Source organism: Amyelois transitella, chromosome 8, assembly GCF_032362555.1.
Source record: "Amyelois transitella isolate CPQ chromosome 8, ilAmyTran1.1, whole genome shotgun sequence".
NCBI classification, from domain to species: domain Eukaryota; kingdom Metazoa; phylum Arthropoda; class Insecta; order Lepidoptera; family Pyralidae; genus Amyelois; species Amyelois transitella.
In genome coordinates this window covers 5,415,565-5,439,778 of record NC_083511.1, presented here as the reverse complement: position 1 = coordinate 5,439,778, position 24,214 = coordinate 5,415,565, and the positions used below count along the sequence as shown (strand labels likewise).

The 24,214-nt window shown below is 33.1% G+C and overlaps 3 protein-coding genes across 3 annotated transcripts in view; 1 reads left to right on the top strand and 2 right to left on the bottom strand.

Annotated features, from left to right (window-relative positions):
• LOC106137200 (organic cation transporter protein) overlaps positions 1-6,978 on the bottom strand; it is a 41,841-nt gene extending 34,863 nt beyond the window's left edge. The window contains exon 1 of the mRNA XM_013337996.2: positions 6,621-6,978. Within this exon, the coding sequence (XP_013193450.2) occupies positions 6,621-6,741 (121 nt within the window). The 5' untranslated portion in view covers positions 6,742-6,978. The remainder of the gene's footprint in view (positions 1-6,620) is intronic.
• A 4,124-nt stretch (positions 6,979-11,102) lies between these two features.
• LOC106135798 (ribosome production factor 2 homolog) lies at positions 11,103-13,058 on the bottom strand. The gene is made up of 5 exons (XM_013336188.2): positions 12,908-13,058; positions 12,616-12,831; positions 12,175-12,448; positions 11,648-11,789; positions 11,103-11,410 (listed from the first exon to the last, which is right to left on the bottom strand). Exons 1-5 carry the CDS (start codon positions 12,928-12,930, stop codon positions 11,124-11,126), a joined length of 942 nt encoding a protein of 313 aa, XP_013191642.1. The 5' UTR covers positions 12,931-13,058; the 3' UTR covers positions 11,103-11,123.
• A 2,435-nt stretch (positions 13,059-15,493) lies between these two features.
• Positions 15,494-23,889, top strand: LOC106135590 (organic cation transporter protein). Its single transcript, XM_013335943.2, has 5 exons — positions 15,494-15,607; positions 20,860-21,253; positions 21,959-22,366; positions 22,772-23,015; positions 23,175-23,889. Coding segments are annotated over exons 1-5 (1,482 nt in total). The 5' UTR covers positions 15,494-15,606; the 3' UTR covers positions 23,610-23,889.
• Positions 23,890-24,214: the final 325 nt, after the last annotated feature.

Here is a 24,214-nt window from a genome sequence, read left to right as displayed (position 1 = left end):
AGAAAGCAAGTTACAAGTAAGTAATTTGTAACAATAAAACTTATATTGAAATATGTAGTAAAGTAATTAAATAATGACCCTTTCCAACGGAAGTGTGGTGCCTTTCTTTAGACTGAGCATATAAACGCACTTCCGTACATAATTCTCAATTAAGTATACAAATAAATATTATATAACTTCCGTGCAATTTTAAGTGCAGGCTTCTGTTTGACATGTTATAATAAGTGCTTATTAAAAAATAGCATAACCGTGACATTGACATTCTGTTCTAAACAACTTGTTCAATGTTTATGCGATATGCATTTAAATTAGTTCAAACAAGATGATTGAGACATTTGGACACAGTTTTTAATGTTCGAATAGTTTGGATTTTTGCATTAGAATGTTCATGCACTTTGAAATAACGATATGTTCCGGAAAACAAATGTAACTAAAACTCAACTCTTCCTGTATTAATTTAGAACTGTATATTTTCGTTATTATTAATTAATTTCTTTTCAGCTCTTCTGACGATCGTAACTTTTTTATTTTCGTCCTATCTGATAATCTCCTTTTTATTTGTGGTCAGTTACAAACATTAAAAAGGTTACTTATTTTGTAGACAATAAGATCATCCCGATGTCGCGAACTTTGTTGAAGAATACTTCGGTCTATTATTCAGCTTATTCTGTAGCTCTCTTTATTTTTGTGTAACTAAGTAATATACCTATCACCCCCATAGCACCAAAACAGATTTCATAAATATTTTTTATAGGTTTTTCTCAAGTAATTGAACCGTATAAGTAACTGGAGTGTAAAGTATAACTATAGTAAAATCATTTATACTCAATGAAGTTTTTAAAAATAATATTACATAAAAAATTACCAGTTATATTTAAAATCTCACAATTGCCAACTATTGCTAGGTTTACGTTGAAAGTTTAGTCCTTCAAGGTCTGAAAAAGGGCAACAAACTTATACTATAATTACTTAACTTGTTTTGTTACCCTTTTGAAATGGTCATACGCGAAGATAAAATTAACATTGCATTTTCTTGGTTAAATTCAATAAATTTATAGAAAAGGAGTATATTTTTAAGTAAGGATTTTAAGGAGTGAATAAAAACTTATTAGTCACTTAGAATTAAATAATACCCTTTTTCTTTCTCGGATTTCTTCATATCTTAAGAAAACGTTAAAATTAACATAGGCAAATAGTAACAGGTTGCTATCCCATCGCCTATAAGAAGTCTAGTTTTGTCTTAGTCGCCTTTTACGACATCCATGGGAAGGATATGGTCCTATTCTGTTTTCCATAAAATGCCGGGAACCACACGGCATACACAGAGAGAGAAATGAAACGCCACTTTCTCATCACAATAACATCTAAAAACAGCAATGAACTGGGTGGCCTTAGTAGTTAGCACATCATACATACCTACTTTTAAGTGATACGTAAGTAAATTTAAGTTATATTCGTTTCTATACTGGCACAGTGATTTAAACATGCCGATGACATGACAGCGACGATTTGTTACAATAATAACGAACCTTTTGTATATTCAATATAAACAATGTTATGTAGGTTTATGACCAAACTACTACGACTCGAGTACATACATACGTTCCAAAAAAAACGAGGGAGTTTAAAAAGTTAAAACCATGGCATTTGCTCGCTTCAAAGGATACCGTACGAGTATATTGCAGAACCCTAAATAAGTTTCATTACTTAGGTCATTGCTATATGAAGTCCATTGACTTGTATCAGGTTGAAATACCTCATCAATACTGCGGCAAAAAGGTAAAAGACATCAACGATCCATATACAAATGCACTTAAGCACACGTTATTTAGAATATTATAAGCTTGCATTAATTTAAACATCATTTTATGCAATATACTAATAATTGTAATTACCTTTATATTAAAAAAGAATGTTAATGACTGACTGACATGTCAATGCACAGCCCAAACGACTGGGTCTGGAGACTTGAAATTAGTCGTATAGGATTACACTAAAAAGGGATTTCCCAAAATTTTGATTCTATTAGTAAATCGCAAAAAAAATGTGCAACATGAGTTATTAGCAACATGGTTATAAGTAGAACTTTTTCTCATATTCGCCATATTTTTTTAAGTATCTCCTAAGAAAATACCTTAATCACGTCTCTATCTCTTACGGGGAAGAGAGAGCCAACAGTCTTGCAAAAAAACTACATACATTTTTTGTATGTATATTTGTAACGCGATAAATTTCGAACCGTTGGTATGATGTGTGCCTAGGATTTATCAATAGAATTTTTAAGTTCGTAGGGCATCTAAATGAGTTAAGTAGTTTTCGAGATATTAACTTCGGAAAAATTTAAAGTATTTGAGAGGTCTTAGTTCTAACAACAAGTTAATTTCAAATTTAATCTAGTAATCCCAGAAAGAAGACGAAAAGAAACAAAAACAAATATTTACAACGGCAATTACATGTTGTCTTAAAATAGCATTTTAACTTGAGTCACTTTTTATTTCAAAATTGGATAAACAAAGGGAGTTCCCTTCGAGCTACTATATGACCTTAATCCGCTGATTCATATAGGAAAATGCACACAGGAAAACTATTTCGTCTGTAACTTTAAATTTTTTCTGATGAAGTTTTGTCTTTTCTAATTTTTTTTTATGTAGGTACACAAATTTTTTTTTACTCGTAAAGGAATATTACTTAACATCAAAATTTATTTAATTATACTATAATAAAAAAGAGAAAAAAAAAGACCCCACTGACCCAAGGTTTCCATCCCAATAGGCTCAAAAATGTAGTTATTAGGAACATGTTTGCTCCTTTAGAGGTTTTCTGCAGACGCGTCTGATGAAATATGTATCCCAAATTGCGAATGTATTAAATATCTATATTTAGACGTAGCCAAACAAACTCCGTATATCACTCTTTCGAAATTATAGGTCTTTAAGTTTTTATTTCTTTTAGTTGCTGCATCCCGTATTATATCATGGTTTATATATAGTACTAAGAAGCAAATAAGTACATGACTTTAATTCTTTATGTTAATTTCCTTAATATGCTATTAGAATTAGGAGTAACGCGCTTGTTTGTGCAATCCCGTTTTATCTTGAACGGCCTCTGTGGCTCAGCGGTAGTACGCTTGTCTGTGACACCGGAGGTCCCGGGTTCGAATCCCGGTCAGGGCATGATGAGAAAAGAACTTTTTCTGATTGTCCTGGGTCTTGGATGTTTATCTATATAAGTATTTATTATAAATATAGTATCGTTGAGTTAGTATCTCGTAACACAAGTTTCGAACTTACTTCGAGGCTAACTCAATCAGTGTAATTTGTCCAAAAAAAAAAAAAAAAAACAAAAAAAAAAAAAAAAAAAAAAAATCTGGTGTCTTTAGTCAGCGTGCACATACAAAACACTTAAAATACACTACAAATTTACAAGCGTGACCGCTATTTACATAACTTGCTCCTTGTTCACATACATCCACATCACAGCTAATGTTATATCGCCACTGACGTAAATGATACAAGTATAACGCTGGACCAACTATTTTAAACAAAAATAAAGTTAGCCCGCAGGTGGCCCGGCAATTTATGTATCTTCCCGCAGTAATTTTGGATAATCCTCTCTTAGTGCCAACCTATAGACCACTAGGTACATGCCAAATTTCAAATCTTAAAAAAACGCGAGCTTAGTTTGAGCGCTTTTATATACCAAAGGTATTGAGATGAGAGCTTATTTTAAGTCTCCATTTATAGCGCTTCCTCCCACACGATACTGTGATCTAATTCCGTGAAAAAATAATTCCGTGTATGAAGTCTAGAGTACAATAAACAGGCCAGTGAACATCGCCATTTGATGTGCCTCACTTGAATTCGGAACTAGAAACAAATGAAGCCGCAGAGCACGTGAGTTGATACTCGGGCGAGTTTCATACAAATTGTAACCACCTTTGTTTAATAGAAAGAAAAAAGACCTGTTATTTTACTTCATTATTGTAGTAAAGAGTAGGAGCGTGATTGTCTCTATCTAGCTAAGAATAATAACTAGGATTACCTACACTACACCTTTTTACGTGGATGATTTTAGACGCGTTTAAAAAGCAACCAATTTATAAAACATCCGAAGTTTTTGGTAACCTTATTTAAATTAGCTTTTATGAGTTTACAGCCGAAATATTACAATCATATATTTTTATAAACTCGACCTAGATATATATTAGATCAGGTTTATAAAAAAGAAATAGCATAAGCTAATAATGAATATTTAGCAATTGTATTATTTTTTTAAATTTAAATTTGATTCTTACAAAAAAGAAAATAATAGAGAAGATTCTTCTTTTAAAACGTTTTTAGTGCCTTAAAAATACAAACCCTGCACTCTACAAGTCCCTAAGGTACTCTATAACTCTTATCTAAGTAAGCTCAATGGACTTTAAAAAATATATTTCTTACAATGTTTGATTCAATATCTTAAAACACCTTTAAAAAAGATTAATAATCAATTCCAGGGATGAAACAAACGTTTACAAATTTTAAAAGGATGTAGAACATAAAAGCTTTGCCTCTGAAAGCTTTGATTATACAACACACTAAGCCGCCTCCATAAGCCTCTTTGTTCAGTAGTTCCTATTTCTAAAGAACATATTAATAGTCCTACAGTGATTTGCGTTTTTAAATTTTAGCGCAATAAAGTATTGTAACGTTGTTTTGCCCTATCGTGTTTATGGTAGATAAGAATATAGGATATTATATGACACGATAAAAAGAAAAAGCACAAAATGTTTATTCTTAAAATATTCTCATTAATATATCGTTTTGTACTTTGACACCATGAATTTTCAGTTACATGATATCTATCATATATTTCACTTATATTCTATCTATCACTTTAGCGATCCTTATCATTAGAATCATAATAACTGCATCCTCAGCATTTTGCTATAATGAAAGAGTTGAGAGTGAAATCGCCAATAGCATTTGGATAGTCTCAGATTCATATCAAATCATTCCGAATAGTGACAAGATTACAAATATATATTTTTAAAGATAACCATAATTAACCACAAAGCTTCATAGTTAGATTATTTTTAACAAATATAGATCAACGCGGCTCAAAGCATTCTGGCTTGTGAAAATATAATTCTGAGGTCAAACTTATATTATCCGAGATTAGATCCAAATAATGTATAGTTGCAATATCAGGAGAAACCGCCAACCGTTTTAAATGCACTTAGCATTTAATTTTTTAGCTATTGACGAAACTTAATCCATTAATTTCATAAATGCGAAAAGTTTTCAATATATCAAAGCTTTACATAATTTTCGGTTTCAATCACTATTTTACGATAAATCCATGTGATTAAAACCCTAAGTAGAAGCTAGTATCAAACTAAACCTTGCTACATTTAATCAGTTTATTTCCTTCGGCTTTGTGAAAGAATTTGCAAAATACCACGAAATAATGAATAAAATCTCGGAATTTTATTAACGTCTTATCAAAACTGGTTCTAAACAAACTGGGCGCTGCCCAATCACGATTCTAAATCCGGGCTCCGAATATTTTGTACAGTCTACCACACTTTACATACCACTATTTCAAAGTAACAAGGTCTATTTATCGATGTATTTCACTTGACCAACAGTGTACATGCTGCATTCCTTAGCTTTGCTTTTATTGTACAATTTGCTTAAAATAGGTTTCATATACATTTTGGATTACATTAAAAAAATTATACTTAATTGCCCAATTATAATGACGGTCACTTCAATAGTTACAGCTAAAAACTATGGGAAAATAGGTATAGTAAGTGGTGATTATATAATTTGATATCATTGTCATTGTAATATTAAACAAGCATAAAGTCTATGCTGGTTTGTGTAACTTTTATTTTTACAAAAAATATGAAATATGTTTGGGTATATTAATTAATATTGGGTATATAAATAAATAATATACACATATTGTAGGAAAATACTATGTATTTATAAATTAATTTATTTATTTATATAAAAGCGTTAATAATTATGGGAAACTGCAAAAGTAGTTCCTATTGCTGAATACATACAGCCCTAAAATTGATCATCCTCACACTTGCCTGTCTGTTTCGGCTTTCAGACCGACAAACTACTACCCAGCCTAAGCCTTCCTAATAAGTATTGTATTTTTTCGTACATAGGTACACGTAGGATTCTTTTGTGTTTAAATGGGTGAAGCTTTAGTGGCAGAAGTGTACTTACTTCTTTACTAATTGTTACAATATCGTCAACTTACTCGTATTATTCTCACCTTCTGTTCTTCAGGGAGTTTCAATAAATAAACATATTACATATACATTTGTCAAAATATTAACCTGTTGTTGTAAACATGCACTCAATACCTTAAAGCAATAGCCTTAAAGATTTGTTCAAAAGATTTGCTTTACATAAATCAAATAGGTGTGACCGCACCGTACGCCGCCGTCGCGCCGGCATTTGTCACCAAACAAAAACTTGTCAGATATTTTTGCGCATTTTGTGAAGGGTACTAGTATCATCGTAGGTACTTACTTTTATATTAAAAAACTAATTGCCTGAATTTATCACTTCATTATATTATGCATCATAAAAATAATTAAATAAAAGTTTATCACATACTTGTCGGTTTTCTTCTATCAGATATTAATGCCAAATTATTTGGCTTCTGTAAAAGTTCCTGCAACTCAGGCTGCATGTCTAAATCGTCGTTTTTTGCCTTCATTTTATTGTCTTTTATCATAATCGTCACCTAATTCATCACTCAAAAATTCACTCAGTATACTTTTATCACTGAATTAAGACGCACTGCAGTCACTACCGAAAACGTTAGGGTGAATTCGCGTCTCGGCGCGCGTTATACGACCCCAGCGGGTCCAGCGACCGCGCATGGCTTTGAACTGTGCTGAAAGTGGGGGCGGGTTGTGTTTATGTTACGTTCGACTTGTGTCTATAACACTTCGACGCGATGACAAGACAACGCGATGCTGTAGGCAGAGCCGCGAGGCGACTGAGCGCGATCGCCATGCGGTCAAGGGTACCGCCTCAGCCTCTAAAGCACTATACACACCGGCTGCTGACGACGATGACGATCCATCCCGAGTCTGCTGGTGGCTGAACTGAACCCAGACGCGCGATACTGAAAGTACTTACATGATGTAACTCAGAAACAATTAAACAAAAACTAATAATGACGCCATCACACAAAGGTTCCGCCATGAACCATGAAATTTGTTTAACTGACCAAGGACCTACTTAATAATGTGTCTAACACATATACATAAATAAATTAATTTTGTCATTACACATCTGAAAATCTCGCGTAAAGATACCCACTCCTGGAAAGATATTATTTGAAAGTGTAAAAATATAGGTATATAAAATATATAAAAAAAATACCTACTACGCTTTTTTTCTTTAAATTTTATTTAATCTTAAATAAAATTTAAAGAAAAAAAGCCGTGTACTTTAGTCGTTTTATTACTCATTATTCTATGACATTGTGATTTATCTAAGCACCTTATTGTGGTTTCGATGGCAAACATAAATTTGCCGGAGAACTAGCCATTTAGGAAACATTTTTCCTCTTTAAAAATTATTCATAACATTATCAGTGTAAAATAAAACTAGAAAAACAACCATTTCCCACTTAGAATCGTTTTCTTTATGAACAAACAGGTTCAATACTAGGTAGGCGGCTAAATACTTTTAATTGTATGTTGTAGTTAATCAATCACTTGCAGGTAAGTAGGTAAGTATATACAATAATTTTATCATATGTATAATAAGTAGGTACCTAAGATTAAAATATAAGCAACGTTATGTTTGATGCTTTGATTTTGCCTCGCGTAGGTACCTCCCAGCATGATACTGATTTATTACTACAAGTTAAAATATTTTATTCGTGCCTTATTATTTATTACTAACAAAAACTCATGATACCTACAGATAATATTGAAATTTATCAAAGCACATTAGCATCATATTAGCTTAGAGTATTTAATGTGTTTTCTTTAGACAGTAGTATATACAGATAGTAGACAACCATTGTCACTTACTTGAGTTAGAGGTAGGCGGCTGTTTAGGTTAATGAAAGTTTACGTCTTACTTGGTAGCTGTTTACTACTACTAACTACATTGGCCAATGTGTTATTTGTCCAATGCAGATTTTTCTACATTCAGAAAAATAAACTACAATCACAACTTTTAACTCACTTTTTGTCATCATAAGGTACATGCATAACGGATGCACAGGGCTAGCATAGCTCGACGCTAGAACTTCATTTGGGCCGTAGAGATTTTATTTATGCGGAATTGGTACCTGGCAATAAAATTAAAGAACTTGTCAACATCTAAAAACCGTTATTTAAAAGTAGCACAATTATGCATGGAAAACTTTGCGCATTTTCCATCTTGGATAAGTTAGGACCTACTTACTACTTAAGAATGTACAAAATACCTAACTAGTCCATCCATCATGATATTTTTATTTCGAATGTACTTATAACATTTTATGTAATGAAACGTAAAATTCATGACATAAATATCCCATAGTGATACAAAAACCTTGGCAAAAAAATCATTGATGTGAATTCATACTGTCGAAACATGAGCATGACCAATGATCATAGTAAATACGGTCATTATTCTCCGAAATAGACTACACGTGCATGATTCCTGATTTCGGAAAATGCTATTTTTAAATGTTATTTATAGATATAGCATCTATAGCTATTATTAAAAAGACACTTACATAACTTCACTGACGTAAAGAGGTAGAAGTTACTTACATACCTACATAAAATCACGCCTCTATCCCGGAGGGATAGCAGGCTACATCTTTCCACTGCATACTTTCGCTTCATCCATAATCGTAACTGTTAGGGTAGGGTAGGTACGGGTAGGTACTCTTGACCTGACCTTTCGCTAGAACGTCCTTGATTTGATCATAGTATGTTCGTCCACGCCTTCCCACCCCACTATGTTCCAATTCACACTCTTCTTGTACTTTCAAGTAGTGTAGTAGTTCGTATCTTCTTCCATCAGGCGTCAGTCCCGTTAATGTGCTCACCTCCAGACGATCGGTTTGGGTAAGTCAAGTTTTTACACCAAGCGACACCCATTTGATTTTCGCAACCTTTACAGGGGAATCTATCCCTTATTGAATCATAGTAAAAGCTGCACTAATGAGCTGAGCCTATTCCCTTAATTCACTTTTTACAACATTCATGCTAAACAGATGGCTTGGAGGAACCACATACACAGATAATATATATAGGACATAAAGTATCTCTTAAGGAGATATTTAGGTTTATACTATATGTATTATTTAAGTATAACTTCTATCAAGTGGGAACGATATAAACTAAAAAACCACCGGACAAAAATATAGTAAGTAGTAGGTACCTACCTACCTCGTACAGATTAAAGTCAATTAAGTTCGCGGAGAATGACTAAGTAGGTAGTTATTTCACATCAACTTATTTTATAATTTTTGGCGCTCATATAGGAGATTATTCAAGTGTGAACAGATTATGTTCTCATCAATTAGGTGTTAAATTTTATTGATTACTTCGCGGTAGTGGTCACCCATAGGCAAGCACCTAAATATACCTATGTTTTATCAGAAAACTAGCCCCGTTCTACGGCTTCGCTCTAATAGAAATTTTAAGATAAAGAGTTATGTAGTTCAGTTACTCCAAGTTATATTCTACCCGTGTTCTACTCGTATCGACATCATTATTATTATATCGGCCGTAGGACGTCCACTGCTGAACATGGCCTATGTTCCCCAACGATTTTTACCTCGCTCTGTGTTGGAAAGAACCTGCATCCAATCAACGTTTCCCTGCGGATTTCACCAAACCCATAAAGTCAAAATCCGTCCAGTAGATTTTGCGTGAGAGTAACCAAATACACAACATTACAATACAACCTTCCGCATTTATAATATTAATTTTATTGGATTGGGAATTGTGGATTTACCTGCCCGTATGTGTATGTGAGTATTTTGACGACGTCACAGTGCCGGTGCTTACATTTTTTATGCAAATATGGAAACGTAGGTATAGCAGGCTATGGGCGGGATTTCCCTGTGGCCAGAATGTCGCACAACTTTGAGTATGATGCGAGAGAAGGAAAACGAAATCTAAGAATATAAAAAAATTTAATGTCGTCTATTGTTATTTTTAACACGAGTCATATTTTCTGCGCAGGTTTGGTCCATGAAACTGATCAACAAATGAAGTCGGTTAAAATATGTCGGTACCTAATGTTTTTACCTGCCAACTGCATAAAAAAATTACTTACCTACCTAAATATAGAAGACTAGTTGAACCCCCAACTTCGTACGCGTATATATCGCTAAACGGGGTTTAAATAACTTTTTGAACCCATTTCTATGGCTTATTGTTGGGCGATCGTCCGACTCTGACTCTTAATGGTGGACCACCACCTACTTCTGTTAGTGGTGGGAAAAGTCAAGTAAAATTGTAGTATTAAGACTTATAGGTAACATAATTTCTCTCTCATTATAACGTGTAGGTAAGGTATAATGAAGCACTATGCTTCGGGGTCGCGAGGTAAGTTTTTGATATTATTCTCCTCTTTGTCCAGTATTCGGCCAATATTTGTGTTCAATTCAGGGATCACAATTTAAAAAGAGTGATGCAACCTCATTTGTTTAATAATAGTAATGGCTGGTAATAGACGCTAAAATAGATGTAAAATAAAGAAAAATTAGAATTGTTTTTTGATTGCATAATTATTATGAAATTAACTAATCGAGTTCACTGATTTTAGATCATAGTTTATAATTCAATGTACCTAATAAATTAAATGTATTGCATTTAGTTCAAATTACAGTGAAAGTTAAGAGTCTAAAATCTGTTTATTATTTCTTTTACATAAAAGGATCCCTTTTTCAGCATTGCAATAAACAATTTGTTTGTGTAACGAAATAAACTCAAAAACTGCTGAACCGATTATCATGAAATTTGGTACACACATAGAAAATACCTTGAGGAATAACACAGGCTTTATTCTGGAAATTTTTGACGGGAACACGACAGCTCATATCTAATCAGGTTATAAATAAAAACGAAATAAACAATGAAAGAAAATATATTATTTTGCAGTTTGTGGAGACTTTGCCGCTCTCTTTGCTATTTTCTTTTTCAGTAGCATCTGCTTTCTTTCCTCTGGAGTTTTCTTCAATCCCTTCATCTTTCTGGTTTGCAATTTGTGAATGTCTTGCTTGCCCATGTGAATACGACCCAATTTTGAACCAAAAGCATCTCGCGAAATGTTCTTCTTGACACCCGGCTTTGCTTCCTTTGGTATTCTACAAGCTTCTTTGTAAAGATCATCAGCTGCTAGTTTTGTTCTTCTTAGCTTGAAGTCGATTGAAGGGCCTGAAAGAATTTTAAAATGATCCTAATTAAATCCATTTAAACATTCCAGTGGAGTGAAAAGTGGTGTTGCTATCTATTTAATTCATCAATGTAAATATCTGTTAGGTATTTCGATTTATTTACATAAAAAGTATATGTACTTACAAAATTTTACTTTGAAGAGACATAATACAAGCAACGCAATTAATCTGAAATTTTGACAATAATTCACAAAACAACTTCATCAAATATTCTTACCAATCTCTTCAAGCTCCACTCTAGGAGTGCGTTGTCCACTTTTCTTCAAAGATATCCTGTATGATCGCACATAAATCATTCCATCTTCTGTAGCCGTGAAACTAAGAACATGCTCCAAACCTTGTAGTCTTATTGTTTCCACCTGGAATGTAATATTTATACATAAATATAAAACATTTTGGTGAAAAAATACATTTACATATTATAAAATAAAAAATAATCATGTTATGTAAAATTAAGGTACTCCTTAACCCATCAGCCATGGCAACGCAGTATAGAAAAATTTTGATATACAAAAGAAAATAACTTTATTAAAAGACTAGACTTATGCAAATCCTCTAGGCTTATACTATTAATTGAAGATAACAAAATTTTAATATAATACAAGAGTCAATATAAGACTAGAACGCTATGTTAAACTAGATAGGTAACTTGATTACATGGAATTAATGTAAATAACTTTTGTATTCAATCCAGACTAAAGCCAGGAGGGAGGACTACATATATATATATAACTTTTGGAGTACCTTTTCTCTGTGAAAGAAATCAGTAAACACAGATTTGAGTCTTTTCAAATCTTGATTTAGATCCCAGGCAGGACCATTGAACAGTAAGCATGGCTTCAAGCCAGCCAAGACCTTCATGTTGTGGAACTCTGACATAGGCTTGAAGTTCTCGGCACCAAGTTCTATCATGTCTAAGATGTGGTAGTTGAATGTCCTTCCTAAAATTATATTGTGAGGCCTCTTTTTGCTGTGTGAACCAACTCCAAATAATGCAGCTTCCTTTTTGTCACATAATCTGAAAATGTTTATTGTCATACATGTCAAAGTTGTTTTAATCTCGATAAAGTACAAAACTTTTGACAAAGTTACAAAAGGAGTTGTCTGAGTAAAATAAAGAGATAATAGTATCTAATGCTGTGGTGCAATAAATGGTACCAGTAACTAAGATATTTGTATACATACTTTTCAATAAGCGAAGCATCTTCAAAGGGGACGAAGTCATTCTTGCGAGTAAGATAGGCTGCATCGGGCTTCTTAAAATCATAGATGTCTTTCAGCAAGCTCCTGGTACGCTCAGAGGGATTTCGCCCCTGCATAAATAAACATTGTTTTGGACCTTCAACAGGCTTCGGCTCCTTCGCTTGCAAAACCTTTTTGCCTCTTCGTGTTGTAGGTTTCCTGAAAGTGTAAAATATTATAATGACAATGAGCACAATATATCGAAATTAAGTCTTTAAAGGTAGGCTAGCCTTACTTTATTCTTTGCATCACAGGCATTTTAAACAGTTCATTAGCAAATTAATATAAAATTAAAATTTCCGATGAAAGCACGTGGGAAACAAATACAAATGAATGAAGTTCGATGAAGGAAGGTAAAAAAAAGTACGAGGACGAAGGAAGACGGCTGATTGACAGCTGGTTGTCATATTGACATTGACAAATAATTCTTTTTTCGTTTGAAATGGATTGAGGTGCACCAGATAAAGTCAAAAATTTTGTTATAATTGTTTCCTAAGACTGCTTTTTTTATTTATATAGGTCTAATAAAAATAATACTTTTGTTTAAAAAATATGTAAAATGCGTAAAATTAGTCAAAATAACAAAGGAGCACATTCAAATGCTTCCATATTGTTTTGGTAGAGAAGAATTATTATGTTATGTGCCAGCTCTGAATCTCCCCCAGCAGATTATAAAAGTCAAGTACTTAATGGAAAGGCTTAATAAACTTGGGATTATTCTCTTAGGCGATGATTGGCGATGGGCTAGCAATCTGTCACTATTTCAATTTTACTTCCATCATGAAGCCATACCTACAGCTGAACGTGGCCTTTCAGACTTTTCGAGAACATTGGCCCTGTCTATCCCGTAAGGGATATTTACGAAATACTGCATCAAAATGTTAAGTGAAGTAGTAGGTAGATAAAGAGACTAGTTAGGTAAAGTTGCATCATGAGGAAATGTTAGGATTTTCCTAAGTATTTGCAGCTCCGGATGCTCGTTCAACCGGTTCACGAGTAATAAATCTGCAATAAATTTATGGTAAGGAACAATCTTACACAGTTACTTAAGAAGATAATTTTGAACTTAGTAGGTTCGAGGATAGGATCTGTCTATAGGGATATAGACGTGTATCGATAAGGATGGCAAGGAATATAAGCGTGATTATATTAAATGAAAGGTACGAGGAAACCTTAATTCAAACAATTTTATATTTAAGATGTACCCGTGACTACGTCCGCGTGAAATTGTTCTGTTGGGCATCATTGAAACTGGATCATCAAGGATTCGCTCCTAAAAGTTGCAGCGTGATGTTATATAGCCTAAAGCCTTTCTCGATAAATCGTCTATTCAACACAAAAATATTTTTTCAATTCGAACTTGTAGTTCCTGAAATTAGCGCGTTCAAACAAACAAACAACAAAAATCTTTAGCTTTTTAATGTTAGTATAGATTGATCCTTACTCATGGATGATAAAATTTTATACCGATGAAGTTAGCAAGAAACAACCCAAGGTTGCCTAAGTAGGTAGTTTGTTGTAAGTATGTACGTACAAATTCCCATGGAAGCGAAATACCTAACGGACAAAAAATTATGAGTATAGGTAAGTATTATCACTTCGTTACATAAGTATTATAATGTCCCCCTATTTTCTCCGTCGGAAACGGACGTTTTAGCTGTTTAAAATGTTGAATATAGTGTTTTCTGGGGAAGGTTTAAATAGGTATATCAATAAATAAGTACCTACTACCCGTGCGAAGCCGGGCGGGCCGCTAGTTATTGATAAAAAAACTAACAGATATAAGGTATGTATTTAATATTTGCTAGAAAAGTAAGGAAAATCCGCGACGGATCCTGTGGTTTGATAAAGAATTGCGCATCGATTAACTGAAAGAATAAAACATTATTTAATTTTATCTAGATCTATATTAGAGGCGTTAAAGCACTAGCTGTTGCCCGCGATATCGTTCGCCGTAAAAATTCACTGAAAATCTTTCATCCCCTCTTCTAAGGAATTCTCCTTTTTTTTCAATAAAACGTAGTCTATGTTTTTCCTCACGGTTACCTCTATCTCTCTAGCAATACCACTTTAATCGAAGTTGGTTCAGTGGTTAAAGCATAAATGCGTAACATGCAAACAGACAGACTAAGGGTTACTCTAGCATTTATAATATTAGTAAAAATTGGTACGACCATATATTTTTATAAGTTATTTTACATCATAATAGGTTTTAAACGATGAAGCTCCATAAAAAAAATTGTCCCATACGAATTGTGATCGGTCTTAGTATGGAATTGAAAAGTAAAAATAGTTTTAATAAAAACTCATTCAGTTTCATTGTCAAAACATGCTGCGAAAAAACCACCTTGATAAAGTCTCTTCTCCGCATTCGCTAGTAAAAACATTTTGAGAAAATGGTGGAAAAATGTTATGCAATATTAAAAGAGGAAAAATAATAGTCCCTTGTTTACATCTGCAAAAATATTTATGCGGAAGATTTGGTAGGCCAGGGAATTCCTCTCCTCTATGATAGTTACAATTAAAATAATTTGAAACGAAACGTAAATAAACAAAAAGTATTTACGAGAATCTAGAACCGGTTTGTAGGCAATTAAGACGTTTTAGAATCCCCGATTTTAAAGTGACGTTTAACGAAATGTAAATTCGTGTTAGTGAATGGCAGTGGCTATATCTAAAGCGTTAAGGTCTATTTTCGTTAGTAAATGAGGGAGTTACGTTTGAGAGGTTTTTCGATTGATGTGTCGTCACAGCGGAGGGTGTCAGCTTGGTAAAGATGGTCATCTATATACAGTGGCCGTTCTCAGGATCGTCAATTCGTGTTAGAGCGTGGCGTTGAACGCTACGGCACACGATTGACGATAAAATCTCAGTTTGTGCCATTTTCTTCGTGATAATCAAACTTGTTGAGTTTCAACGGAAATATTACACAAAAGTAAGTGCTGAATTATTGATTAAAATTAATTTTTCTATGTGACTTTTTTATATTTCCACCATACGTCTTACCTGAATATTATATATTGAATGTAATATAATAAATTCTATTTAATACTAATCTAAGTAACCTATAGTTATAGTTTTTATATTTTATTTTAACTGAAACATATTTCAAAAACTTTTTAGACCTTAAAGCTTAAATATAGAGGAAAGTTTACAGTTACATATTGATTTTTTTATGGTAAGATTTAACTAAGTAGGTATATAAACTTTATTGTTTTTTTTATTAACTTTTCATTTTCTGTTTAAAAAATAAACTAGTTTTTGATTTCATACATACACAATCACAGTCATGTTTTATAAACTAACACTGCTTGTGTTATGAAAAGTAGAGAAATTTTGAAATAACAATATTTCCGTATTTCATGATTGGCACCTACTGTAATCCTATTTATATTATAAAAATGCAAAAGTTTGTGAGTATGTCAGGATGAATGTTAGTTAGTCTTTCACGCAAAAACTACTAAACCGATTACGATGAAATTTGGTATGTAGGTAGCTGAAGACCCAGAATAACATATAGGCTACTTTTTTCTCGGAGTTCCCGCGGGATTGCTAGGGTTTCAATGCGGACAAAGTGGCGGGCGTCCTCTAGTATATAATAATGTTGGGACTAGTTTATATAACTAGAATTATATTAGAACTAAAAGTATAGATACAACTTTTCTCTCGTCTTATTACTTAGTTTTATTTCTGGCGTAAAATTTGTTGCACATTTATTCTTTACGAACGAAATACAAGTATTTTTAAGTATCTTTGTTATAATAATATGGTAGGTAAGTTAGGATTACTAATAAATCAATAGGGAAGACTTCCTCATGTTTTCTCCAACGGGAAGACAGTTATGTAGGCATAATATAAAATGATAAGATAAAATGACTTGATCTTGTCTTGTCCTTGATCCACATCTCCCAGGAAGTCGTCTTTGCTCCCGTTTACTGATAATTTGCAACTTGTATTAATGTTTACTAAACATTATCAATGACATGGTAATGGGTTCTAAGCATTAATTTAGTAATTATTAGTTTACAAACTATTAAACAATCATGTTTTATCTTTTTTCAGTGAATATTTTTATAGCTTACCTACCTATAAGTGTTATTGTTTTGGAGTCGTAGAATGGAATTTAGATATCAAAGCTTGCGATGAATAAACTATAAATAAGTATTTGTTCTAAAGGTATTCTCCAAAGATTTCCCTTTTTTTCGATTAGGGGCAAAAGCTATGGAGTTAACAGAGGTCATATTATGAAGTTGAGAAAAAATTTGAATAAACCTCGGATAAATATTCAACCAATTTTGATACCATTTACTTGAATATTTTGTTGTGGCTGCTGCATATGATATTTTTTAATAACAATCCATTTACCTACTAAGTACCCATGCATGTGACAATCTTACAATTTAAGCATAAGGTGTTTTGGTTAAAAACTCGCAAGTTTCGTATTCGTAAGATTTAAAATGTATGAACAGATTTGAATGAATATTACCTAACAGTCCTACGAGTACAAAGTTCCTTCGTAAACAAAATCTTTAAATTTCACACATGGTTTGAAGCAATATATAATTTTTTTAGCAAATCGAGCTTTTTAAGCTTTCAAGTAAGTAGCTATTGAAGCTATATCACTTCATACGAAGTTATTACAAGTATGTTTATGGCCGAATCGTAAAAATAGGGTGATCAATATTAAAATACAATTTGACCTCTGCAATAAATTGATATTGATGATTGTTTTCCACTCGAGAAATGTAAATTTTCACAAAGTTTCATCATCAATTCGTTATCTATATTTATTGCATGTGTAAACGGGTTTGTCCGTACTTCTTACAAGTATGATTTTAGTAAACTATTTTACATCCGGAACAAATCCCAATAAGTATGTTAAAAGTCATCACCTTGTGCTTGATATCTCGCTTAGATAAGTAGGTACTTGTATTGAACATTTTTATTATATTTATAATAAGAAAACTATAATTTAATATACTTATATTAGGATAAAACTTGATCACAGTCCCTACAGTCAATTTTAAATGTAATCTACTATCAAAAGCGACAACGATATTTTTTATGAAAAATTAAATATAAAATTTGATTTTTCAAGTTTAACAAGCTTTCATCTTTTAAATAGGCACATAATATATAATGTTATGACAACTTAAAAAAATATATTACCTTATATTTATTAAATAGACATACAGAAATAAAAACATTTTAAACATTTAGAAACATTAAAATTGTTATATTATATTATTATGTATTTAAATCTACTATGTGCCTCACATATTTTTTTCTAAAAATATAAGATACGAGAAACATACCTAATAATATGAGAAATACTGGGAACTACATTAAAAATGATAGTGCACGAGGTTAATGGCCGGCGAGCAAATGTAATTTTCCATTATTACAATTCAATCAAAGCGTAAAGAGGTTGCGTCGTGAAACCCCAGAAACATACTAAAAGTAAAACTTACTTAGAAAGAAACAAATCAATTTACTTTAAATATTTGTAAGTTTATCAAAAACTTGTTATTAACTTAATTACTAACCCATATATACATATTTTCTTTCTCCTGGCGTTAATCCCAGTTATGTTGAGTAAATGTGTGCTTTGTGCCGGGGTGTGCTTTTACGACCACGAGCCTGGATTGGGTGAGTCAGGTTTTTCACGAAGAAATTCTCATTTGACCTCCGCAACTTATTTTCAGGGAAATCCAACTCATATTGGATCGTAATTATAAACATATACATATCACATCCTATCCCTTACGGGGTAAACAGAGCCGATGCTCAGAACTGCAAGGCCACTTTACTACATTTAACTAGCTGGCTTTGAATTGAGGTCAAAAGGAGACTGCTTGTCCATCGAATAAAAAATAGCTTTGTCATCCTCTTAATTGGTTTTAATAATATGCGCGGAAAGAAACGCAGCTTGACACTACACATACTTAATTTATTTTCTTTGCTGCGTTACAGATTATTTTTTCAGATATATTGTTCTTGATTTGGTATTTAGAAAAAAGAATTGCAAGTCTTGTAATTTAAGCTTAGCATTTATTCTTACAGCTATAAATGTTTAAGCATTATCATTCTCTTATCAACAACATTTTTATTTTTACAATAACGACCAAATTTTAACCGAGCGTGTTATCGCTAACTGAACATATGTATATACTTATTATCTAAAACCGAATATAGGTTTTAACTGGTCGTTTACAACGATATAAGTACGTCTTGAAAAACAAACTAATGTTACGAAAACGCTCGCTACACCGCTTGCTGTGATTATGTTCCCATGGGAATATGGAAGAATATACAATCATGTAAAATGTAAGTTGTCTGTCAGTAAAGCACTTGGTCACACACAAACGGAAGATTTTACACATTGATTTGTACTCGTACGAATATTATAAGTACACCGGTTTTTTAATTAAAAAATCGGCCTATTTGGCATAATATTTACGTAACAAAAATTTATTATACGAATAAAAATATCCAAATAATGATAATAAAAATGTGTTTATTTTGATTATTTTCAATGTTTAATATTTACCTACAGACATTACTTAGTTTAACCATATATCGGCATGTTATCAAATGGAGGCTTGGCCGTCTCAGAACAAGAGCGATAAGGCTGGGTGACCGCGAATCCGCGACACGCAGGCTCTGCTCCCGCGCTATCACTCGCCCAGCTATCGTGGGTGAATCAGGGGTTAAGTTCCATTGTATACTGGCCCAATGATAAACCCAACGGTTCCAATTACGTTTCAACCTTATGCATTTGCTATAGAGTTTCTTTTAACTTTAGTATTCAAAGATTGCTGTAAAAATCTACACTTAACATCTCAATTTTGATTATTCAGTTAATTGGTCAAATCATTAATGATGTTTTTGGTGATTTTCTTTTTTATTTAACCTATTTATCCATGCATTATCTTTTTTTTACGACGATAGCTATAATTATAACGGGGAACATATAGAGACATATTCATCATCGTTACATACTATTTCGATTAGCTTGGTTAAATCAATCTCTACTATCATAGAATAATAGCAAAATCCATCAATTAACCTCACTGTTTTTTAATGTACGCCATGGTAGTAACATATAAGGTACTTTCGCAGTGTACTTTTGTGTTTATCATAAAAATGCATTATTGTTTTTATAATAAGTATGTTAGTACGTATTATGAGTAGTAGGAAAATGTACAATTGAAGTATAAAACCTATGACGCGATGTCTCACGTAATCAAGAAACTATCAGCACGTGTGAACTTCGTGTGACATGCACTTAGAAACATGATATTGTATAAACACCACCACAGTCATATACTTGGCCGGAACAACGGATATGTTCAGACGACCGTAGATAGAAACTTCAACCTCATCACCCTCTATAAATAATATGATCCGTTATCTTGAATGAATATATATCGAATAAAAAATCAATTTAACCAGAAAGTAAGTCATTCAGTAGAAAAAAATATATTATTACCAACAATATAAAACAGTTAACAATTCAATGTCGAACAATGTTTAAATGAAATGGATTTCATACCCGTATTTATTAAGATATTAAAATGATTACTAGTTTACTGCGTTTGAGAGCAAAAAGACTATTTGAAAATAAGTCACGCAATTTCAGAACAACCGATTTCCAAAAACACTTGCGTTTAATCAAGTAATTTATGTATATATTTTTTATAAAATAAATCATTATGTCATAGTTTTATCTATCTACGTATTAACTTAAGAAAAACAATTCTGTAAGCTTACGTTTCTAGACCTAGCCAGTAAACATGCGTGCGTGAATGATGTACAGATGATCACAACAAACGCAGCTTGATCCCGCATGTTGACCTGTGTGCACATTACTTTCCAGTTAAACTTTGTCCTGCTCTACTGTGAAATTCCATTATCAAGCACCAAGTTATCTGTTACAAATTTGGTAGATTTCTAAGAATTGTATAATAATTAACATTATCTTAGGGCAAAGCAGTGCCCCCGGATGAAAACGGGACTACATAACCCATATAACAATATAGTAGTTTTTGCTAGTATTTTCAACTTTAAAAGATACTGTCTTACCTTAATAATATCTTCTATCTAAATTTCTTGTAACTAGTAATCATCGTTAACTGCGATTAAAAACTATGAATAAATTTTTAATAAACTATTTATTTTTTCCAGTGTTAGAGAATCAAAATACAGACGCTGAAAATCAAAAAGCGAACGATGATCCTTTAACGAGGGCCATTGGCGCTATCGGGAAATGGCAGATATGGGTGTGTTTCGTCGTATTCTTGGTGAAGTTCCCGGTGGCCTGGCACCAAATGAGCATCATATTTCTTGCACCTCCGATGAACTTCACATGCCAGGTGGAAGAAATAAACACCACCAGCTTTGACAATGTTTGCCATGCCAACTGTACACATTACGAATACGATCGAAGTACTTTCCAAGAAACGATAGTATCGCGATGGGATTTAGTATGCGACAGAGAATGGCTGAAGAATTTAACGCAAACAGTTTTCATGTTGGGCATCCTCGTCGGAAATATGGTCTTCGGTCATTTATCCGATAGGTCAGTATCTCATAAAAATACTCACGTGGGCCGCGGTGCATCTAAATTTATTGGTATTCTGAATAAATTGGCACATCCTGCGGTCGATTTAACAAGTTAAATCACGCTGGGGTTCCGGACGTATTACTTTAGAAAATGTTCTCTAACAGGCCATTGTCCCATTTATATTTCTTAAAATACGAATTATTGTGGTTGGTTTACTGATTTATGCTTTGGTAATGAGACATAAATGTGAAATAAATTAAATGCGATTACTACTATCAAATATATATAAAATCTTGTGTTCATATAGCATACATTTGAACACGAGATTTTATTATTGATGAACGACACTACTGAATCAATTTTAATAAAATATATGGCTTTATATAATTTTTCGTTATACAGTAAAAAAGCCACAGCATGCGTGGATGAGTGGTATATACCTACATTAATAAGTTTTATTAAAGATTCTTGGATCTAATTAGCTCCTGACAAAATTTTGAAAAACAGTACAACTATTGTGTACTAACACCCAAGTGGGGGCTTTTAAACACTGTTGGTGTCAGTTAGGCAGCCAACTGTTAAAAATACGGCAACTATTCACGGCATGAAAATTATTACTTAGAATACCTACTAATTTAGAAAGTAATATTAAAGTGCTGAAATGTAAATCCGAATATTTTATATCATTAGAATTCCTCACAACATCCTAATTTTTTACAGGTACGGGCGACGCGTGCCTTTCCTTGCTGCTGTTTTCCTTCAACTTATATCTGGAGTTACAACATCTTATTCAGTCAACTGGTACATGTTCACAACATTGCGATTTTTGCTAGCTGTGGCTACTGGAGGCACTATGGTGACCAGTTTTGTTCTGACCATGGAGTTGATTGGGGCAAAATATAGAGAAACTGTTGGGATTATCTATCAAATACCGTTTAATTTGGGACACCTGACATTGCCGCTATTCGGATACTTCATTCGTGACTGGCATCACTTCCAGCTGGCTATATCTCTACCGTCAATTCTATTCCTGAGTTATTACTTCTTATTACCAGAATCGCCAAGATGGCTTTTGACTGCAGGAAGAACTGACGAAGCTGTAAAAATTATGGAAAATGCGGCTAAAAGGTAATATTTATGAACAATTTCTTTTTTAGTTTATACCACTTTAGACCATTTATCTATTACTTGAAGAACTACTTTGGCGGTCATTTTTGTATAGTTACAATTGACAACGGATATTGAACATCCCAGAAAGCATTTCCATTTGTTATTTTATAACGTAACGTCCTATGGTTACATCCATAATATTAATCTTATTTTGACTGAATTTTACCAGCACATAAAAAAAATCCATTCATCCAATTACTAAAAAAAAATAATGTTCGGATGTTGTTTTCTTACTGGTACAAATCATTTAAGATTCTTAATCAAAACAATAAAATTATTACGATGAAACTATGATCTACATGTGACATGCATAAAGGAATGGAGTAACATATCCAATATATCACGTAATATTCTTATTTATAGAAACGGCAGGCCAACAGAGAATATCGCTTCATCCACTCAGAAGATGGTAGTGGAAGTCAGCAATAAGCAAGAAGAACACGCATCTTTCTTGGCGTTGTTTCGAACACCCCGTCTGCGCGCACGCACCATCGCCATCTGCTTTAATTGGTTCGTTTGTGGCCTGTGCTTCTTCGGGGTGTCACAGTACATCGGTCATGTCTCTGGGAACATATTCACAAACGTCGCCATTTCAGCTGCTATACAGGTAAAGAAAAGAGTGACTTTACTAGTACTGTGTCCAAGAAAATATGAATGATAAATTAATGTGTGATTCTCAACATCACTTTGATTTCGGAAAAATAACATAATATTTTACATATAGTTTTTATTTTTGTCAACTTAATTGTTTCTTTTATAATTTCAGGTTCCTGGAACCCTGATTTCCATCTATGCCAATCGAGCACTTGGTCGCAAGATCACATTGATCAGCTCTAACTGCATCACTGGCATCAGCTGTCTTCTAATCATTGTAATCCCGCACTCAGGAGCAAGTCACTTAACACTTGGATGCCTTGGACTGTGGGGAATGAGTATATCTTTCGCGACTGTATATTTATACGCTGGAGAATTATTCCCAACGGTCGTAAGAAACTCAGGAGTGGGATTATCATCAACAATAGCTAGAATAGGATCTATGGTAGCTCCTTTCGTTGCAACGCTGTCACGCACAAGCCCGTGGTTACCGCCTTTAGCCTTCGGAATAGTACCTCTTATTGGTGCAGGACTTTGTGTCATACTCCCTGATACACGCGGCAAAAAGCTACCCGACACTTTAGAGGAAGGAGAGGAAAAAATGTGAAATAGCTAGTTGAAGTTACATAGAGGCTAATTGATTAATATTATCTCAAAGTATTCCTTGTGTTCCTGTGTTCTCAATTGATATTAGGTAGAACAAACATTGTGTGAGTTTTGCCTACTGGAACGTATTATGCATCGTATACCAGTAATGATTTTCGTAGCTCTTATAAAATACAGAGAACAAAACTATTTGTATACGTTTTTTGTATATTTTAATGAATGTAAAGACTTTTGATGATATGGATATGTGTATAGGCTGTGATAATTTACATTTAATATAACTTGTACCAAAAAATATTGTTTTTTTTACTTCGTCTTTTAAGGGTTTCTTACATCAAGTTCGTACCTACCTCTAACAAACGGGTTATCGGTTTAGGTTTCGAAATAAATTTTGTTCACACGTATAGTTTATATGGTGATGCTACATTATTGGGCATAAACAGTCAAACGAACGGTGTTAAATCTATACTAATATTATAAAGCTGAAGAGTTTGTTTGTTTGAACGCGCAAATCTCAGGATCTACTGGTTCAAATTCTTTTTGTGTTGAATAGACCATTTATCGAGGAAGCGAAGTAATAATGGAAAATGTGAAAAAAAAGGGGAA